At 39.3% G+C, this 18175-nt stretch overlaps 1 protein-coding gene across 5 annotated transcripts in view; it reads right to left on the reverse strand.

Moving 5' to 3' along the window:
* Positions 1 to 15266, reverse strand: part of TP53BP1 (tumor protein p53 binding protein 1) — a 78183-nt gene extending 62917 nt beyond the window's left edge. For 2 of the 5 annotated variants that reach the window (XR_199297.3, XM_004751242.3), the window contains exons 1-8: positions 15130 to 15265; positions 14366 to 14550; positions 14067 to 14160; positions 13740 to 13824; positions 4668 to 4798; positions 3012 to 3170; positions 2540 to 2669; positions 721 to 878 (exon numbers count right to left, since the gene is read on the reverse strand). Coding sequence is in view for 4 of the 5 variants with exons in the window: in XM_004751242.3 (XP_004751299.1) it covers positions 721 to 878; positions 2540 to 2669; positions 3012 to 3170; positions 4668 to 4798; positions 13740 to 13824; positions 14067 to 14160; positions 14366 to 14550; positions 15130 to 15136 (949 nt within the window). In the remaining variant the exon portion in view is untranslated. Of the gene's footprint in view, positions 1 to 720; positions 879 to 2539; positions 2670 to 3011; positions 3171 to 4667; positions 4799 to 13739; positions 13825 to 14066; positions 14161 to 14365; positions 14551 to 15129 lie in introns of all 5 variants that reach the window. The other 3 variants (XM_013055468.2, XM_004751240.3, XM_013055469.2) reach the window with 2 other exon arrangements.
* Between the last annotated feature and the right edge of the window lie 2909 nt (positions 15267 to 18175).

Here is an 18175-nt window from a genome sequence, read left to right on the forward strand (position 1 = left end):
ATAAAAGGAATTTCTTAAATACAACCTAATAGCTTCAGTGAGAGGCCAAAAAAGTTTTTCTGGTGACCCTCTGAATGTCTTGAACATATTCACAGCAGAGTAAAGGAATATAACCTTCTCTTTCTTCCCTCCTTATAACCAATATATATGTCTTGAACATATTCACAGCAGAGTAAAGGAATAAAACCTTCTCTTCTTCCCTTCTTATAACAACATAATGGTTGTTACTGAAGCTCTCTGGCTCTGTCAGGTCTTGGAATGGGGGAATGGTGGAGGTTAACAAAATGTGAAACAAACACCACCCAGTCTTCTAAGTTTTATGTTCTTTCTGCTAGGCCGTAACTTCCTATGTCTGACAGATGAGTAGGTAAACTGTTGTCCAGGTGATTATGAAAACTTACCCTTAATTATCATGATAGTTAAGATCTAAAGATCTATGATGACAGAAATAGCTACTCTGTCCACAATATTAAATTTACTATATTAGTATTATTCCTATTTCCATCTACAACAGAGAGAGAAAACTATGTTAAAATGTTAACCAGCAACCATTCGCAAAAAGCCCTTCTCATTAATCAGGTAGAAACACATTTTCCTTCCACATTACAAACAAGCCTACATACCTATAAAGTGCCTTCTAACTTAAATGTCGCCTCCGAACAGAAATAAAGTTTAGACCTTTGGAGAAAAGGAGCTACAGCAACTAATTACTCTTTGTACCTGTTTTATTGCTCTGGTCAAACAAGTCTTCCTGAGTTGACAAAACCTCAGGCTCTGGTGACTTCTGAATCTTCAGTCCACCTTGCAAGAGTTCTTGAGCAGTTACTCGTTCATTTGTTTCCACAGCAGCAAGAGATACTTTGGGACTTTCCTCTGACCTAGGAAATTCAAATCACCAGGAGAAAAAAGTTGCTATGTTCAAATGCATTCACCTCTGAATTAACAAGCTTCTTCTGTTTTGTGTTTTCCTTTAATAATTTCAAATTTTCCAGTGGTTCCAGTTTATATAAATAATCGCTGGAAGTGAATTAAGCTACTTTTTGTAGTATAAAATCCTTAGCCCATTTCAAAGCCTGTTTCTCACACCAATATTTCTTTTCAACTTTGCTCACAGCTGTGCAGCATGCTGGCCAAGATTTCTGATAAGTGATTTAAGGATTTGTGTTACATACACTGTTATCTAGGGAAGCATGAAGGATTCTGATCCAGACCACAACAATGCCAGTCCTAATGAAGACCTTCCACAAAAAAGAGCTTGGGTGTGAATAACCCGGGGTGCTACTGCCACACACCATCTTTTGCTGGCCTTGACCATCTGATCTGCTCAACCTAAGCCCCAAACCAAGAATCCTTCATACCAATACTACTCATACGTGTAAGATTCTCAATCCTGGCCCCTTTCCAGAGACTTGGGAGACTCACATACTAAAGTGATAGCATAGCTAGCTACAAGAGCAACTTCCTAAGAAAAGCTTAAAAAGTCGGCCCAAGTTAGGCTGAATATTTTGCATTGGCAAGACAACTTCTCTTGATATTCAGCTTTATTCAGGACCCCATTCCTCACATTACAGACAATGTTTATTCACTATCTCCCCTAAACTGGACACATCCCACTTTTCCTCTGCCATATTGAGCTGCTGACCGGAGGTAATGAAGTTTAGGATACAACAATCACCACAGGCAGAGCAGAGAAATATGCCTAATTCCTACCAAGTTAGGGCCCAGAGGACTTGGGAAAAGAATACCTCTTTACAGCTATACCAGAAACTTTCAGACACAGGATACCTGAGGACCCAAAGCAATTTGGGTGCTCCTCAATATAGGAACAGATTTTCAAATAGTCATGTGACCTCTCATAACACTAGAGAGGGTAGAAGTCCTCCCATAAGCAGTGCCTCTGTAGACAAAGATCAGAGAGAAGTAACAAGCAAAGATTAAGGAGTCGTGCTTATAGGGCACCTGGCTGGCTCAGTTGGTGGAGCACGCGACTTTTGATCTTGGGGTTGTGAATTCGAGGCCCATGCACTGGGTGTAGAGATTACTTAAAAATGAAAATCTTGGGGCGCCTGGGTGGCTCAGTGGTTAAGCCGCTGCCTTCGGCTCAGGTCATGATCTCAGGGTCCTGGGATCGAGTCCCGCATCGGGCTCTCTGCTCAGCAGGGAGCCTGCTTCCTCCTCTCTCTCTCTCTCTCTCTGCCTGCCTCTCTGCCTACTTGTGATTTCTCTCTGTCAAATAAATAAATAAATAAATCTTAAAAAAAAAAAAAAAAAATGAAAATCTTTAAAAAAAAAAAAAAAAAAGAGGAGTCATGCTTATAGTTATAGCAGCAATAAAATGACTTTGTAATATACCTAAAGATGAGATGAGGACACAGCAAGAATTTGTAAATAATCAGTGTTTCCACCAGACCAGAAATATGCACATTATAAGGGGGAGAAAAGGCAACAATTTCTAAATATGCTTCCACCTAGCCAAGTAAAGCAAGTGTGCCCCTAAAACAAAAACTCAAAAATACTTTCTAGAAAGAGCAGGGTTTACCTTCCAGGTGGTGAGTTTTGCTCTTCGACCACATGTACATCCTTACTGGGCTGTGCTGCCACAGGGACACCCTTGCTGGGCTGTTCTGCTGTGGGGGTATCTTCAATGGACTGTTCTTCATGCTTACTCCCTTGAAATTTTAAAAGACAGGAAAGAGACATTTAATTTTTCAAGGTACTAGCAGCAATCCCAAATGCTTTTTAAATGGCAAAGATTTTAATAAAAAGAGAAGTCCAATTTCAAAATATATACAGGCATCATTTCAAAAAAGGAAAATAACCAGTAACCCACTTACAAAAACTTAATCTGCAAGCCATCAACTGACAAGCATTTGCCAGACAACCTTACTATATTAACTTAGATTATATTAACTTAGAAACTATAACATGTATCAAGGAAAAAAACAACTAGCTCTAGCTCAGGAGAAAAATGCTTATTCACAATTCCAAATGCCAGAAAACATGTTTCATACCAGTATTAGCATCCACATCAGACAGCCTAGTATAAGTAGAGTTGGTGGTTACTGACAGTGGAGGCTCTTTAGCTACTTCATATGGCACAGTATGTTCTTCAACATCCTGGCTCTGAGACAGTTCCAGAACTCCAAAGCCCAGCTGTGATGAGGCAGAATCTAGAAACAAAATCCCAAGAAATTAGGTAGCATCCCACAATATTATGCATTGTGTAAGGTGCTGTTCCTTAGCCAAAAAAAAAAAAAAAAAAAAGGGTGGGGGGGGGGTCATTTTAAGTCCTCCACACCAAAGACTTACCACAAAGCTTTTCAAAATAAAATTAAGAATAAAGGAACTCAAAGTGGGGGGTACCTGGGTGGCTCAATGGGTTAAGCATCCCACCTCTTGATTTTGCTTTAGGACACAATTTCAGGGTTATGAGATTGAACCTAGCACTGCAGGGCTCCACGCTCAGACGGAAGTCTGCTTGAGATTCTCTCCCTCTGCCCCTCCCCCAGCTCCTGCGCTCACTCACATTCTCTCTCTTTAAAATAAATCAATCTTGGGGTACCTGGGTGGCTCAGTCATTAAGCGACTGCCTCCAGCTCAGGTCATGATCCCTCTCCAGCTCAGGTCATGATCCCAGTGTCCTGGGATAGAGGCCCTGCATAAGGCTCTCTGCTCAGGAGGAAGCCTGCTTCTCCCTCTCCCACTCCCCCTGCATATGTTCCCTCTCTTACTGTGTCTGTCTTTGTCAAATAAATGAAATCTTTACCAAAAAAAAAAAAAAGCTTAAAAAAAATAAATCTTTAAAAAAAAACAGAAAACAGGGGCGCCTGGGTGGCTCAGTGGGTTGAGCTGCTGCCTTCGGCTCAGGTCATGATCTCAGGGTCCTGGGATCGAGTCCCGCATCGGGCTCTCTGCTCAGCAGGGAGCCTGCTTCCTCCTCTCTCTCTGCCTGCCTCTCTGCCTACTTGTAATCTCTCTCTGTCGAATAAATAAATAAAATCTTAAAAAAAAAAAAACAAAAACAGAAAACAAATAAAAAGAATAAAGGCACTAAAAATGAAGAGGAAAAATATGTAATGAAGCAAAAAATTACACATTATAAAACCTTAGGAGCACCTAATATATAGGTAGTCCATGTCTACTTTCTAAAAATATACATAAACCATACCCACACATAGCAATTCAGATTGTACTTCCACACGCAAAGCATACATCCCCAAAATACATGAAAAACAAATGCAAAAAGAAGAGTCAATATGCAGAATGGGGACTATCCAATAAGTATCAAATTCCTGAACATCAAATTAGGTGAAGTATCTTAGACAACTGCAAATTTCTTAATGACTATTTTCAATTTAATGATGAGAAATCTAAGACCCCATAAAGAGAATTTTTTTTTTTTTAAGATTTTATTCATGTATTTAAGAGAGAGTGAGAGAGCAAGGAGGAGTAGGGGGAGGGGGAAGGGAGAAGCAGACTCACCACAGACCAGAGTCCAAAGTAGGGCTCTGATCCAGGGACTCTGGGATCATAACCTGAGCTGAAGGCAGACGTTCAACTGACTGAGCCACCCAGGTGCCCCACCAATAAAGAAATATTTAGATATCTACATGCTTATGTTAAAGGGACTTAGAACAATCTACTATACAGAAAAAGCATAAAGCTACCTTCAGCACCAAGGGAGTGTGTGATAGTTCCATCTCTAGTATCTTCTTCCTTTTCCTCCTCCTCCTCTTCCATGTCTTCTTCCTTCTCTTCCCCCACAGGAGGAGCAGATTCCACTGAGATTCCCAAAACACTAAACAGCAGAAAGACACAATTATGTCTTTCCAGACAGGTTCAGACACTTTGCTCAAAGCATCTTTCGAAATTTATTTGTGAGATCCCCACACACCAACATCTTAAGCAAATTTGAAAAACGTAAAAGGCGTGGCCCCCATTAGTGCTTCTTTCTACAGAAAGCACCTGACAACTCAAAAATCATTGTGCAGAATTAAATAGCACAAATACTTAACAGAAGGAAGGAACAAACATACTTGGAATTTTACCTTTCTCTGAAAAAATATAACCAGGGAGAGAAAAATCTTACTCTCAAGAGAATTACTGACAAGTGACATGAGAAGATATGCATTAGGGACGCCTGGGTGGCTCAGTGGGTTAAGCTGCTGCCTTCAGCTCAGGTCATGATCTCAGGGTTCTGGGATCAAGTCCCACATCAGGCTCTCTGCTCAGCAGGGAGCCTGCTTCCCTCTCTCTCTCTCTCTGCCTGCCTCTCTGTCTACTTGTGATTTCTCTCTGTCAAATAAATAAATAAAATATTTTTAAAAAGAAGAAGAAGAAGATATGCATTAAATGTGCACTGAAGGGACTCAAAAATACATCAACAGTTCACAAAAATATTTTAGTAAAAAGAAAAACCTTAGAGTATATAGAATCAGACAGTCTGAATAAAATTCTGGTAAGAGGCCTGTATATTTAAAGGAAATTAACACTACAGGTCAAAAAACATTATAAACAAAAGTAGAAGACAACAATTAGAAAAAATACTCCAACAAATAGAATAGTGTCCACAGAACATAAGGAATTCATATGAAGAACCCTAAGACATAAATGAACAGACAACTCATAAAAAAAGAAACACAAGTATCTTTAAACATGTAGAAAGACAGAGAAACTAATTGTTGCCCATCAAATTAGGAGAAAAAAAATTACAGGGCACCTAGGTGGCTCATTTGGTTAAGCAACTGCCTTCAGCTCAGGTCATGATCCTGGAGTCCCAGGATCAGTCCCATATCGAGCCTGCTTCTCCCTCTGACCTTCTCCCCTCTCATGCTCTCTCTCTCTCATTCTCTCACATATATAAATAAAATCTTTAAAAAAAAATTAAAAATACTGTACTATCATTCATCATTGCCCAAACCTAAGGTCAGATGAGCACTGTCATTATATACTATTTATAACACTAAACTATTTAGTTTGCTATAAACTAAAAGAATCTTCTGGAGAACAATTTGGAAAGAGATGTTTCTAAAAAAGCTCTAAAAAATGTTTATAACCCAATAATTTCCATAATTTCAAGAAATAATTTGAAATGTGCAAAAATCCTTGTACAAACTTATTTCTCAATGTTTACTGTGATTAAGAAATACCTATAAGGCCGGCATTAAGGAAATAATTAAATAATTTCCTAATCCATAAAATTACATATTATGCAGCTATTAAAAATGTTTGAGGGGTGCCTGGGTGGGTTAAGCCTCTGCCTTCACCTCAGGTCATGATCCCAGGGTCCTGGGATCGGCCCCATATTGGGTTCTCTGCTCAGCAGGTAGCCTGCTTCCCACCCACCCCCACCACCTGCCTCTCTGCTTACTTGTGATCTCTATCAAATAAATAAATAAAAATCTTTAAAAAAAAAAAAAAGTTTGAAAAAACCAGATATAATGTGTAAAAAACCTGGATTGGATCCTGGATAACTAAATAGAAAAATAAACATACTTGAGACAATGTTCATTGTAAAGTATATTTTGACATCTGATACAACTGTGAAAATCTATGTAGGAACTATTTTGCTAGGTACTACTGAATTAATATTTTCTTACGTGTGATACCAGTATTACGATAATGTAAGCTAATGTATTACATGATAGGGAATGATACTAAAGTATATAAGGGTAACTGAGATGTCTGCAGCTTAGTTTCAAATAATTCAGCCCCCCAAAACAGGTATTTTACATATGTGTGTTTATATATGTGTGTGTATACATACATACAGAGAGAACAAATGTGCAATATCCTTTCATCTTTTCTGTGGGTTTAAACTTTTAAAATAAAAAAACTTGGGGAAAATGTTACTAAGAGTTTTAACTGTCATGGGAACAACTTCATGTTGTTAAGCAAAAAAGGTCAGCAAACAAACTTTTACTTTACACATGTCAATTACACATATATGAAGTGCACACACAAAAAAGAGGGAAAATATGCCAAAATGTTTACAGCAATTAGCCTCTGGGTGGCAGAATTACAGGTAACATTTTTCACTTCCTCGAAACTATCTACACATTTAATATTTCATACAAAGACGACTAAACATAACCATAATGAGCATAAAGAAGTGAAAAACAAATTTGCGAGGTTGGGGACCATGATCCAAGGAAACGGGACTAAGTAAAGATTTTCACAAAAAAAAAAAATAGAACGTTACCTATAACCAGTTAGACCAGTTACATAACCTTGGGAAATATAGGGAAAGAAAAGTCCAAAAGCAAACATGACAAAATGTAAAAGAGCAATGAAACACAACACAAATCATACTTTGGCTCTTCCTCAGTTATCTTTTGGTGGTTTGGCTTCATGTCCCTTCCTAACCTCTAAATGCTGGTAGCCTCAGTGAGTCCCTGGAGCTCTTCTCCACTTTTACCCACTTCCTTAATGATCTTATCCAGACTCGGCTTTGAGTGCCATCCACATACTTATGACTGTGCAATTTAAACCTCCAGTTAGTTACACCATCCCCCTGAGCTCCATCCAGATTTGCCAACAATTGCCTCCAACTGTCCAATGAAAAGGCAGCTCAACTTCAATACATCTTTTTTTTTTTTTTTAAAGATTTTATTTATTTATCAGAGAGGGGGGGGGAGAGAGCGAGCACAGGCAGATAGAATGGCAGGCAGAGGCAGAGGGAGAAGCAGGCTCCCTGCTGAGCAAGGAGTTCGATGTGGGACTCCATCCCAGGACGCTGGGATCATGACCTGAGCCGAAGGCAGCTGCTTAACCAACTGAGCCACCCAGCCGTCCCTCAACTTCAATACATCTAAACCTGACCTTCTCTTGCACTCCTGTTCATCTCCTCTAGCAGCAACTCCATTCTTCTAGTGCTGAAACCAAAAATGTGGTATCATTGTTATCACCCTTTCTCTCATAATCCACATCCAATCAAAAAACCCAGCATCTCACCACTCCTCATCTATTTCTACTCTGGTCTAGCCAAAGGCATATGTTGCCTAAATATTTTCAGAGGGTGCCTGGGTGGCACAGCTGGTAGAGCATCCAACTTCTTGGTTTTGGCTCAGGTCATAATCACAGGGTCATGGAGTCAAGCCCCACGCCAGGCTCCACATTCACTGCAGAGTCTGCCTGGGGTTCTCTTCCTCTCCCCCTCCCACTTGTATGTACATACACTTGCACTCTCTCTACAATAAATAAACCTTTTTTTTTTTTAAGATTTTATTTATTTATTTGACAGAGAGAACACAAGCATGCAGAACAAGAACAGAGGGAGAGGGAGAAACAGGCTGCCCACTGAGCAGAGAGCCCCATGCAGGGATCACTCCCAGGACCCTGGGAGCACCACCTAAGCCAAAGGCAGCCACTGACCCTCCATACATACGTACATACGTTCATACATACATACATACATAAATACAGTAGTCTCCTAATTGGTCTTCCTGCCTCTACCCTTGTTCCCCCTTCAGTCTATTCTCCTCTTTAATTTTATTTAAATAGCTTCTTTTAATTTTTTTCTCCAGCTTTAACAAGGCATAATCAACAAATAAAAATTGTTCACTCTTCAGTCTATTCTTAATCCAGCAGCCAGAGCGATCCTGTTAAAATCTTGAATCCCATCATGTCATTCCTCTGTTCAAAACCCTTAAATGCCTTCCTAGCTAAGAGTAACACCTGAATTCCTTACACTGTCCTGTAAGTCCTTACATATTCTGGTTCCCCCTTTACTTCTTTGACCTCTTCTCCCACTTCTCTCCATCACTCTCCTCCAGACACACTAACCTCCTTGCCATTTCTCAAATATTCCAGGCACATTGCTACCTCAGGACCTTTGCACTTGCTGTTCTCTATGCCTGGACTGCACTTATCCCAGATAACAGCAGACATCACTTAAGAAATTTTAATCAAATGTCATATCAGTGAAACATTCTTTATGTAACCCTATCTAAACCTGGAAATCCTCTAACATTTCCTATACCCTTCTCTGCTATATTTCTCTCTCCAGCCCTTATCAGTTTCTAACATACTACTTTCTTATTATGAATTGCTGTATCTCTCATACAAGAATGTAAGCTCTATTAAGGTCTATGATTTTTTATTTCTTCTGGTCCTTTTCATCTCCAAAATTCAACAGTGCTTGGCATATAGGAAACACCCAACAAATAATATTCATAGAATGACTAGAAGAATTTGAAAAGGCCTGAAATCAGATTATAGACAAAAAATACTGATGTTAAATTTTTTCCATTGTCTAAAGCTGATGGAAAAGAAAACAAAGGTTTAAATACATTATTTAGAAATATAAAAGTAGCTAATAAAATTTAGAACTAAAATAATTATTATCAAAACTTGGGAGTGTTTTGAGTTAAATCCTCATCTTTCATTATGGAATTTAATTGTCTTAATTTGATAAACTAAGAAATGGCAGTATAATGGTGTTACCTTTACAAAAGATTTGAGTGCTAGGACAACAACCTCTCAAAGAAGTTAAAACACACTTAAACGGCTGCCTCTTTGAAAAGGGACCAAGTGTGGAAAAGGACCCTGCTTTTCGTTATAAGCTCTTTTGCACTTTTTATCTTTTTATTTTTATTTTATTTAAGTAGGCTCCACACTCAATATGGAGCCCAACATGGGGCCTAAACTCATGACCCTGAAATATTGAGCTGGAGACCTGAGCTGAAATCAAAGTCAGACACATAACCCACTGAGCTACCCAGGTGCCCCAAAAGCCCTTTTTTAAATAAATTAAGTATTTTTGAGGCGCCTAACATGGCGCCTCAGTGTGGCTAAGTGGCTCAGTGGGTTAAGGCCTCTGCCTTCTGCTCGGGTCGTGGTCTCAGGGTCCTGGGATCGAGCCCTGCGTTGGGCTCTCTGCTCGGCGGGGAGCCTGCTTCCTCCTCTCTCTCTGCCTGCTTCTCTGCCTACTTGTGATCTCTGTCTGTCAAATAAATAAATAAAATCTTTTAATTAATTAATTATTTTTATTGCTCTGTTAAAAATATTTGACAGGTCTCATGAAAATTAAAAATCTGTTCTGTGAAAAACCCTCTGAAGAGGATGAAAAGACAAGCTATCAGGTGAGAAAAAATATCTGCAAACCACATATCCTATGAAGGACTAATAACTATAATATATTAAGAACTCTCAAAACATGATTTTTAAAAATCCTATTAGAAAAGGGACAGAACACATGAACATTTCCTTAAAAAGGATGTACAGATGGCAAATAAGCACATGAAAAGATGTTCAACATTACTTGCCACTAGGGAAACTCAAAATGAGATTATCACTATACACTTATCAGAACAGCCATAATAAAAAATAGTGACACCACCAAACGCTAGTGAGAATGAAGAGAGACTGGGTCTCTTATACTGCTAGTCAAACTATAAAATGATTCAGTCACTCCAGAAAACACTTTGACAGTTTCTTAAAAAACTAAACATGTAGGTGACCACCTGGCCATTTATCTCAGCTTTGAAGACTTATATTCACAAAAACTAGCATACAAATGTTCAGAGCAACTTTATTTGTAATAGTCATAAACCAGATCAACCCATATTTCCTTCATTAGGTAAATGATTTAACTGTGGTATATCCACATCATGGAACGCTACTCAGCAATAAAAAGGAATGAACCACAGATACATGCAACAATTTGGACAGATCTCCCAGGAGTTATGTGGATGGAAAGAAGCCAATCTCAAAAGGTTACATAACATATGGTCCCATTTATATAATATTTTGAAATGACAAAATATCACAAACTACAGACAGTCTTAATTAGTGATCACCAGAGGTTCACTAATGGTTATAAAAGGATAGCACTAGGAATCCTTGGAGGGCTGGAACCATTCAGTATGTTGACCACAGTGGTAGATACATAGGTAACTAGACTATAAAAATTCACACAAAGACAAGTAAAACTAGGGAAACCTGAGTACATACAGTGGATTTTATCAACGTCAATAGCCTCGTTATGATTTTATAATACTATTTTGCAAAACATTACCATTTGGGAAACAGGGCAAAGTTTACAAAGGATCTCCAAATATTATTTCTTAAAACTGCATGTTTTAGCCTTAACTTTTTTAAAAGTTTAACAGGGAGGGATGCCTGGCTGGCTCAGTCAGTGGAGCATGCAACTCTTCATCTTAGGGTTATGAGTTCGAGCCCCATGTTGAATGTAGAGACTACTTAATTCAAAATTTTTACAAAAATAAAGTAAGATGTTTGACAGGGAAATAAAACAATCTATAGTTCTTTCAGTATATTTTAGGATGATCCATGTTTAGGACCATCAGCTTATATCAACTGAACACTAGATATGAGAGGAAGATCTTTTTGGAATTTTATGTAGAAAAGTTCACAAACAGTTTTTTTTTCAAAATACTTGCATTAATGAATAAAGACAACATTTTAAAAATAAACATACATGTGTTTTGAAGGGCTTTCAATCTCTTGAAATCAACTCCAAATCCTTTCTAGATTCACAGGCTTTGCACATATAATTCTGTCTAGAAAGCTCCTTCCCCCATATGCCAAATTTCTGCCCAACCCCTCAACTATGGCTAACAAATTCATATTTATAGTTTAGACTACATTCCTTAGAGAAGTCTACCTCTATCACACAAATTAGGTTATATATTTTCCTTCCTCCTTTGCAAGGATCACAATTGTAACTGCATAGCTACTTCTGTAATGATTTCAATAACTATTAAGTTATAAGCTCCATGATGGCAAAGCCCCTTTAAAACACCTGTCACAGTGTCTGCACATTTATTGAATGTAAACATTCAAGATGTTTTGTGAGTTTTTGGTTTTTTTGTTTTGTTTTGAGAAAGGGCAACACATTGATGCAAAAAGGGAAAAGTAGAGCATGGGCCTTCTCTGATAGCACTGCTTCATATACAATAAGGGGTACACATAATTCCTGTTCCCACTAGTTCAAACCAAGGGCCACAAAAACATAAAGCACATGTTCCTAAAGAAGTACCATAAACTTAAATGCCTACAGAAAGCAAAATAAGGTTACATAAATGAGTGAAGTGGCTAAAAAGAAAAGCAAAAGCACTACAATAAATGAGTACTTGGGGGGGGGGGGCGCCTGGGTAGCTCAGTCATTAAGTGTCTGCCTTGGGCTCAGGGTCTGGGATCAAGCCCCACATGGGGCACCCTGCTCAGTGGGAAGCCTGCTTCTCCCTCTCTCACTTCCCCTGCTTGTATTTGTTCTCTCGCTGTCAAATAAATAAATAAAATCTTTTAAAAAATAAAATAAGTGAATACTTGGCTTCAGTGTCCATGTTCAATAGTCAACAGTGAATTACAGGGTCTGTAACAGACCATAGCTCTCATTCCCATCTAAGCAGAGGTAGGCTGCTACTCACAGCTCTAGCCAATTGTTAGCAATAATTTAACAGCTGTATTACCTCTGAACTGCTAATGCCAGAAGATGAAAATCCAAGTTTTATGTAAAATCTCCCCTTTTAAAAATTCTATCAATTAGGGGCGCCTGGGTGGCTCAGTAGGTTAAAGCCTCTGCTTTCGGTTCAGGTCATGATCCCAGGGTCCTGGGATCGAGCCCCGCATAGGGCTCTCTGCTCAGCAGGGAGCCTTTCCTCCTCTCTCTCTGTCTCTCTGCCTGCTTCTCTGCCTACTTGTGATCTCTGTCTGTCAAATGAATAAATAAAATCTTAAAAAAAAATAAAAAAAAAATAAATAAAAAATAAAAATTCTATCAATTAATGTAAATTATTTTACAACCATGTTTGGGCCAAACAGAAACAACCTGCAGGCCAAAACAAACCCACCAATTTGTAGCTTGTTCTAAAGTATCCAACTGGTGATTTGGGAGAAAAAATTTATGTGCAGAGTATTAAATAGAAATTTTTTTAAAAAGAATTTTTTTTTCTTAAGAGAAAACCATACTCTTTCACCACCTCAACCTAACATTCTCCTCTCTGACTGCTCCCTTTTCTACCCTGCCATCACAAGGTCCCTGAGGTTGCCTAAGTTCTCCTTTGATCTTAGATTTTAGAAGGAAGATTAAGAAGTACTGAGTAGTAAAAAAGAAAGAAGGCATTTGAGTCAGGAGGGTTCAAAGCTCAGCCATCACTTACAACCAATGTATGCTACAGCAAGTTATTTAACTTCCTCACCCATCAATTTCCCCCTTTATGTAATGGAAATAATAAAAAGTCTTCACAATACAGCTACTTTACGGATGAAATTAAATGGGACTATATAGCAAACATCCAACTAATGCCTAACAGAGGATAAACTCAATAAATGGACAATATAAAACTAAAGATAAGACAAGGTAAAAATTCAACACTGTTTAGGGTATGAATTAAACATTGTGGTTCTAAAGGTAAGATAATTTAGTTGGTACATCAAAAGCAAGCCTAACAGTTTTGATAATATATATATCTAAATATTTTCTGATGCTTTTTTTCCTACTAAGTCATATCTATGCCAAGAATGAAAAATGCTTATTTTGTTTTACATGCATAAAGTAAATCACAAAAATAATAGAGGTATAAAAATGTTATTACCTTTACAAAAGAGATTCTAGCTATCAGTATTAATGTACTAGTTAATACAATCCTCAAATCCCACTTTCTAATTCACAAAAATAAGATTAATCCTTTTACCCTTGGGATAAGGCAATAGGCACAAATGAAAGAATTCATCCATTAATAAATTTAAATAAATTCCTGTCAACACTAGTATACCTGCTTGTCCTGTTTGGCTGAGGTAACTGTTCAATGACCTGACTGATGGAACTACATGTGTCCAAATGAGAAGAATCCATAGGTTCTGAAAAAAATAACTGGGTATTAGTATAAAAGGCATTTACCACCAAACTTCGATGCAAGTTTAGAAATGCAGACAATCCAATCTAACCAGCTACATTAAAAAATCAACTTTTTGAGTGCCTACTATGCACCAAATACTGTGCTAAACCTCCTTATATACATTCACCACAACCACATGTTTAGATCCACCCAGCTCCACAAGAGCACTCCTGCAAAAGGGACTAATAACTTTAAACACCTCACCTGCAGCTTTGTTTTCTTTCAGGTGCTCATTGAACCCACTATTACTATCTCCTTGTTCTTCTCCAGCTGTTTGTTCAGGATTGGACACAACATCCTAGAAAATATACATACTTAATATCCCCACTATATATGAAATAATCCAAAATGAGGCATACTTTTTGTGAATGTGTTGATTTCATTTTTACAACCAATTTTAATCCAAAAGATAGTGATCTCCTAAGTACTTATGTTTGCTGATTGGTCTTGATTAAATGAAAAATAATTTCTCCTCAATCACTTCCAACCAAGGTATCACTCACCAACACAGGGTTCTCTTTGTGTGTCTGCAGATTAGGAAGGTGTCGGGATAGCATACTGAAGTGAGAACCAGAATCATCTTCTAGAACCTGGCTTTCAGGCTGAGAATCTTCTATTATCAGGCAAGGAGTGTCTTGCTGAGAGAAATCTGAATCCAACTGACTTCCAGTGGGGTCCATCTGCTCCCCTGGAATGGAATAACAAAAGATCAGTTCGGTGTAACCTACTAGCCTTCCTCACGCAGTATGAGCTTAAATAATGGGGCGGAAGTACAAGAACTAGGAAAGGGGACCCGTCTAGGGCTCTAATTAGATTATATTTATAATCGCTGCAAGCACTTTCCTATCACACCTCCCAAGGCCTAATTTCCTCGTTATTTACTATCAGCCTGCCAATCCTTCTCTCCCTCTTCTTTTCCATCACCTTCCCCGTAGACAGCCTTTCCTCCCCTTCCTAACCTCTTCTTTCCCCGCCTCTTTTTCCATCCCCCACAACCCTCCCTACGTCCTTATGGCGCCTCTATGGCCCCCCAAAAAGGCTGCTTTGTAATCTCTGTTCGCCAGAACACCCACAGCCCTTCACGCTTCCTCAAGACCACCCAGCCTTCCCAGCTACTGCTTCCCCACCCCCTTCTCAGGGCCCTCCAACCCTTTCCCCGTCACCGCCGCCATGCTTGTCACCCCGCCCCCTCCGGTCAGCCATCCCTTCAGACCCGAAACCCAAGCCTTCAGAGCTCATTGCATCCCCACTTTTCTACAAATAGTACCAGGCATCCCGGCGGGAGATGACTCGCGCTGGAGCTAGAAGTCCCTGCACGCTCCCCAGCTCCCTCCAGCTCGATCCCCAGGTCGCCGCTGTAGCCACCGCCGCCGCCGGCCGCGAGCTCCCCCTTTTCCCGTCGCGTCACGGAGTATCAGCTCGCCCATTCGCTGCTGCTGTCCGCCACTCAAGAAACCCTGTGGATAATTGGTGGCTGAGGCAAAGTGCCCCGCCCCACGTAAGAAAAAGGAATACCGCGGCGTGTTTCCATGGCAGCCTGGACGTTGCAGGCCCTCCCCCTAGTACAGCCAGAGAATGACAGTATCCTTGAACCGAAGGGACCTTGAGAGGGCGTGAAATGTATTCCCCTGCCTCTAGGAAAATTGTTTGTACTGAGACATAAGAGAAAAGACCTGTTTCCTATCGCACCTGCACCTTGAGGCCCCTTCTATCATCCTCTTCCATAGAAAAGGAGAGGGTTCCCCAGCTTTCTAATAAAAGGGTGAAGAAGAGGATCCAGGATGCCTAGTACTTCAGAGCTGTTAAAACTAAAGAAAAGGAGGATGCTTTGGGTTTTTACCTGTGTCCCTCAGGATCCTTTTATGTGGGCCTCTGACTGAATTCCAGGCCCTCACATTACGTCTCCGCCAGTTTGGGGTTGGTTTTAGGAGGATTTTTGTTTGTGCTGCTGTTGTTGTTTTCCTTTATATGATTGTCTGAGGGCCCCAGTAAAAAAAAAAAAAAAAAAAAAAAAAAAAAAAAAAAAAAAAAAAAAAAATTCTTTTTTTTTTTTGGTCCCTATTGCCTTTTGCAGTCTGGAACATAGTTCGAGCTTCACGTTTGCTTATCATTGTTCTATCTTTTATATGAACTTGACGCCCAAGGAGAGTATATCCCCAGACATTTTTTGTACTTCGTTGAGAGAATTGAGCACATTGATTTGCAGACTCCGAGGTGAAGAGAACAGCTGCCACCCCTTTAACTAGATGACCTCAAAGATCCCTTCAAACCTTAAGAGTCTCTAGTAACCTAATTATGGTGCCAGTGTCTTATAGAGGGTGTGGCAGCTGTGACTTGTATTAATGAACTAGACACCATGAGGAATACGTGTTTTGTTTTATTTAAGTGGTGGTTGCATCTGGAACTGAATTCTAGCCAGAGCAGCTGTCAACAGGGAAATCACCTAACACTCTGCCAAGCACACACATAGCAGGCATTCAATAGGAGGTAGTTCTTTCTCTCTACCCCAGGCTCAGAATGACTTAGGTACAGCCCAGCCACGATCTTCCAACCCTGTAAATACCCAGTTTAGCACTTGATACAGGCTAAGAGGAAGTGGAGCTTCCTATAAACCAGTCTTCTCCCTGCTGTTATAAATTACAGTGATCACATTTTTTTTAAGATTTTATTTATTTATTTGACAGAGAGAGACCACAAGTAGGCAGAGAGGCAGGCAGAAAGAGAGAGGAGGAAGCAGGCTCCCTGCTGAGCAGAGAGCCCGATGCGGGACTCGATCCCAGGACCCTGAGATCATGACCCGAGCCGAAGGCAGCGGCGTAACCCACTGAGCCACCCAGGCGCCCCCAGTGATCACATTTTTTAAGCCAACAACCAAAGTATATCATGTGAGTTTACGTTACTTATGGAAACAACAGGACAGAATCTTTGAAATGAATCTATCCTGAAAAATCCAGAATCTATTGTTGCTGTAACTAGAATATAATTAGAGTCCCTGGTATGTTTTACTAGTGGAACAAAAATGGAATAGAACACACAGAGACACCACCTACTTCTTAATCTCAAAATCATTTATAATTGACTCCTCCTTTGTTCCGCTCCTAATGCTGCAGAAGACCAGTGACCACATAAATTTAATTCTAAAAGGACCAGGGCAGGTCAATATTAACAACATGAGATAGACTTAAGTGAATTCATCTGTTCCACTTGTGAGAGCTCAAGCAGTCAATTCCTACTGTAGGCAAATCTTGACCTCGATTTTCATAAAAATACCCCAAAAGTCACTATATATTTGCTCTTTTCTGTCTTGCTATCGCATCCCTCCCCAAGCAAGACATAAATAAACAGTCTTTCTTGATTATTTGAAAAGCAACCATATATGTTTGTTAAAACTCTCAAAACTGTGCACCAAAAAGGATAAACTGAACCTCAATAAACATAGCTAAAAATAAATAAATAAATAAATAAATAAACCTGAGCCATTCCTATTACTAAATAAAACTGTGAAGAAAAACTGTGAGTGGCATCTGGATGGCTCAGTCAGTTAAGTGTCCAACTTTTTATTTCAGTTCAGGTCATGATCTCAACATCATGAGATGGAGCACTACCCTGGGGCTCCACACTGGGGAGTGCAGCCTACCTACTTAAGCCACCACTACTTAAGCCTGTTTACAATTCTCTCTCTGCCCCTCAGCCCCACCTCATGTGAGCATGTAAACGGGCTCTCTCTCTCTGTGTGTAAAAAAAAAAAAAAAAAAAAAAAAAAAAACCAAAAAAACTGAATTCCTTGGTAGCCAGTATAACAAATTAATCATTAAATCACCCAAGAAGATTAGAAAATGCAGGCAAGATGGTTACCCACTGAGACTGTGACTGATTGTGGTTAGGTGAGCCAAAGACCTTTATTGACTCAGGCTGTCAAGGACCATCAGTTGGGCTACCTACCTGTAGGTGCATCTTTACCTAAGCCACCTCAGGGAGAGAGAAATCTAATTTACCTCTGAAGACAAGAAAACCCCATCAGACTTTATGTTAACTCACTTTAAAATTTAGTAAACCTCATTGTCATAAATTTTTCTTCTAATCATCTAATCTAAATCCTTTATTCTAGAACTTAAAGCTACTTCCTCTTCTATTGTCTTTAATTGGTAATTTTAAAAACTGGATAAATTTTCATAAGGCTGGAATTATCTAGTCCAATAATTCTATAATATATTTCAGCCAATCAAACAATAAATATAAGTGCTATATACTTCCTTTGCTAGTCTTTTTTTTTTTTTAAGATTTTATTTATTCATTTGACAGCGAGAGAGGGA

The sequence above is a fragment of the Mustela putorius genome, unplaced genomic scaffold, assembly GCF_011764305.1.
Source record: "Mustela putorius furo isolate JIRA1106 unplaced genomic scaffold, ASM1176430v1.1 tig00003898_pilon_pilon_pilon, whole genome shotgun sequence".
NCBI classification, from domain to species: Eukaryota; Metazoa; Chordata; class Mammalia; order Carnivora; family Mustelidae; genus Mustela; species Mustela putorius.